This window comes from Bombus vosnesenskii, unplaced genomic scaffold (genome assembly GCF_011952255.1).
Source record: "Bombus vosnesenskii isolate JDL3184/JDL3185 unplaced genomic scaffold, Bvos_JDL3184-5_v1.1 scf7180000013351, whole genome shotgun sequence".
Lineage (NCBI taxonomy): Eukaryota > Metazoa > Arthropoda > Insecta > Hymenoptera > Apidae > Bombus > Bombus vosnesenskii.
Window position 1 is genome coordinate 1,537,186 of NW_022882987.1, and position 2,750 is coordinate 1,539,935.

Genomic DNA, 2,750 nt, shown 5'->3' on the forward strand with positions numbered 1-2,750 from the left:
GTTAAAAGATATCCAATAAATCTCTATAAAAAGCTTCTTCTTTTAAATTTAATATTTCAAAATTGTGTAGAAATCTTTTACAACATTTTCTTCACTTTTTTCTAAATAAATTCTACAATAAATAGTTAATCCAAATTCTCAATTGTATCGTTCTCGTTATTTTCTTCATAGGAGGCATCCAACTTTTCTTCGACGATTTTCCCTGGATTTCCGGATGATCCGCTGCTATTTCGCAAAGCATCCTCTCGACTAGTCGTCGATTTCTGTCGTACTATCGCCATTCTTTCGTTGATTTCTTCGTTTTCGCTCAATTCCGCGTTGTATACATCCTCGTTGCTCGAGTCTGGTTTATTCTCTTTCGAATTCTCATTATCTCCTTTTTTTGAACGGGAAGACTTAGCCCTGCGATTTCTGTGATCCTCTTTTCCCTTGTCCACATCGTATTTGTACGAGTTTCGCGTATTTCTTATTTTCTTCTGAGTCTCATCGATTTTGTTGCTCGGGCTCTTAGACAGCGTTGATATTATTAACTTATCTCTGAAACAGAACATCAAATTATTTTTCAAGCATTTCGTCGTTTTGTTCGTAAGTACCCATTGCATCATTTTGCTCATAGTAGGTGAAATTTATAGATATTTTGCTGTTTTGTTCGTAAACACCCACTTGTTTGTTTTGCTATCCATAGACCATAATATTAGATCACTTTTTCGTTTTGTTTGTGAATGTCCGTAGTTTTCTTGTTATGTAATGAACTATTTTATCGACGAATAAGACTATAATAAATATTTTAAATAAAATGAATCGCTTTTCAGTAATTATAATATTAGAGGGATAATTTAGAAATTACGATTACATGGAAATATTAACATTGTTAGAGTTTATAAATCTCTATGTTCGAATCTCGATTTTGTTTCAACAAACCGGAAGATATTAGCTATTTTAAGAAAAACTTTAGTACAAAACTGAAATAAGACAACATTTCTCAAAATCAAGATATTTTTTAACGATATAAAAATATAATTAGTACGATAGTGATCTGAAAAACATAGTAAGGTTTAAAGATGCATTACTACATTGCGGGTGTTTATACAATTAGAATTATGTAGATTTACAATATAATTATGAAGTTGCAAATATTATAATTGTATAAAATTCATATATAATATGCAAAAATATAGAAAATAACAAAAATATGAGAATATATAAAAATCAGCAATCTAACCATTAAAACAGAATTCTAACGATTTTAATATTGGAAAAAGATTTTAGTTAGTATTCGATTAATTAAACCCTCATCAATTATTCAAACTTGACAAAACATCATTAATAGTAGAAAACATTAACCAGCAATGAGCAAAAAAGGCCTCATAAAAATTAACTAATGGTCCGTCACAAAAAGTGCAAGCATACCCAAAGATATTTGCCCCTAATTTCCAAAGCTCTTGTAAATCCACAAAAAGCAAAGAATAACATAAGAAACACATAACAGCGTTTAGATCACTAACTTTTTTCCTTTCCTAGTTCTCCTTTTTCTACTCTCCCGTGGAGTACGTTCCATGGTTTTCTTCCTGGGACTCTTCTTCACCTGAATCGAATTTTTCGAGGTCTTCCTTCTTTTTCGAGGCGGAGTTTCCGGATTTGGTGTAGTTTCACGGCGTGTGATGTTCTTCGTGTCCCAAGGAGGGGTCAATCGACGCCGTTTCTGGGCATCGGCTATCGGGTCTTCTTCACCTCTTCTGGCCCTCCTTCGTCTTTTCCGTGATTCTATGTCACTCTTCTTCGATTCTATCAACGTTGGAGATACTCGTATCACTTGTCCTTGTGGACCAGCAGGAATTAGGTAACCGGATTTCACGCCGAAGGAAAGTGCCTTGCGGATGTACTTCTTCGCTTGCCGTTTTCCTAAGGATTAGGTAAAAAGTTTGTCGCGATATAGAAACTTTATAAAGGTTAATAGAATCTGAAATGAATGATGAAATTCTGTAGATTTAAAAAACTAACTATAATCGAGTTACATTGATATAATAGACGTGTAAATTGATTCGGTGCCTTTAGATTTATCCGTCGCTAATCTAAATTCACGTATTTCCCCGCTTTATGGAAATTTTGAATCATCTTCGTTTATGTTTTATACGTTATATTTTGATGACTAAATTTATATTACGTGATCGTCAGGTTGATAAAATTTCTTCTTGCGATATTAGATACAATTAAAAGAATAAACTGAGTTAAAAAATATAAAGAATATTAAAAAGTTCCATTTTTAGAGATGTAGTTAATTTTTTATGACTATCAAAACTAAAGAAAACTTAAAAGAAAACTTGTACAAAATTTGTGTATAGTAGTCTTTCTATTTCCTCGAAAGTATCCCTGACAAAAAAATTGATACCAACGAACAAGGCCTCGAGCTTCTAGCAAATACCGGGATTAGAGAGCATCCAAGCGATACCTTCCTCTATTCCGGCCTTGATGTAATTGTTGATGACCTGAACGAAAGATTTTTTCTTCAGCAAGGCTCTAGTGTTATCGATCGTCTTCGCGAGAGCAATCGGTTCCATGGAGACATTCGAAACGCTGCTGTTGTCAGAGCTGCTGGCTATTGAGCTATTAGTGGCCTCCATCTCTCTCGACAAGTTCTCCACGGACGTTGCCACGGATTTTGTGTACTCTGAGTCCTGAATGGACGGCGAGCTATCGCGATGGGGCGAACTATCGTATGAGGACTCCCGTGTATTTTGGTATTTCCGCAT

The 2,750-nt window shown here is 34.4% G+C and overlaps 1 protein-coding gene across 1 annotated transcript; it reads right to left on the reverse strand.

The window, feature by feature from the left end:
* Window positions 1–2,750, reverse strand: LOC117236662 (cyclin-dependent kinase 11A-like). Its single transcript, XM_033499796.1, has 3 exons — window positions 2,450–2,750; window positions 1,506–1,902; window positions 1–537 (listed from the first exon to the last, which is right to left on the reverse strand). The coding sequence occupies exons 1-3, from the start codon at window positions 2,748–2,750 to the stop codon at window positions 126–128; spliced, it is 1,110 nt and encodes a 369-aa protein (XP_033355687.1). The 3' UTR covers window positions 1–125.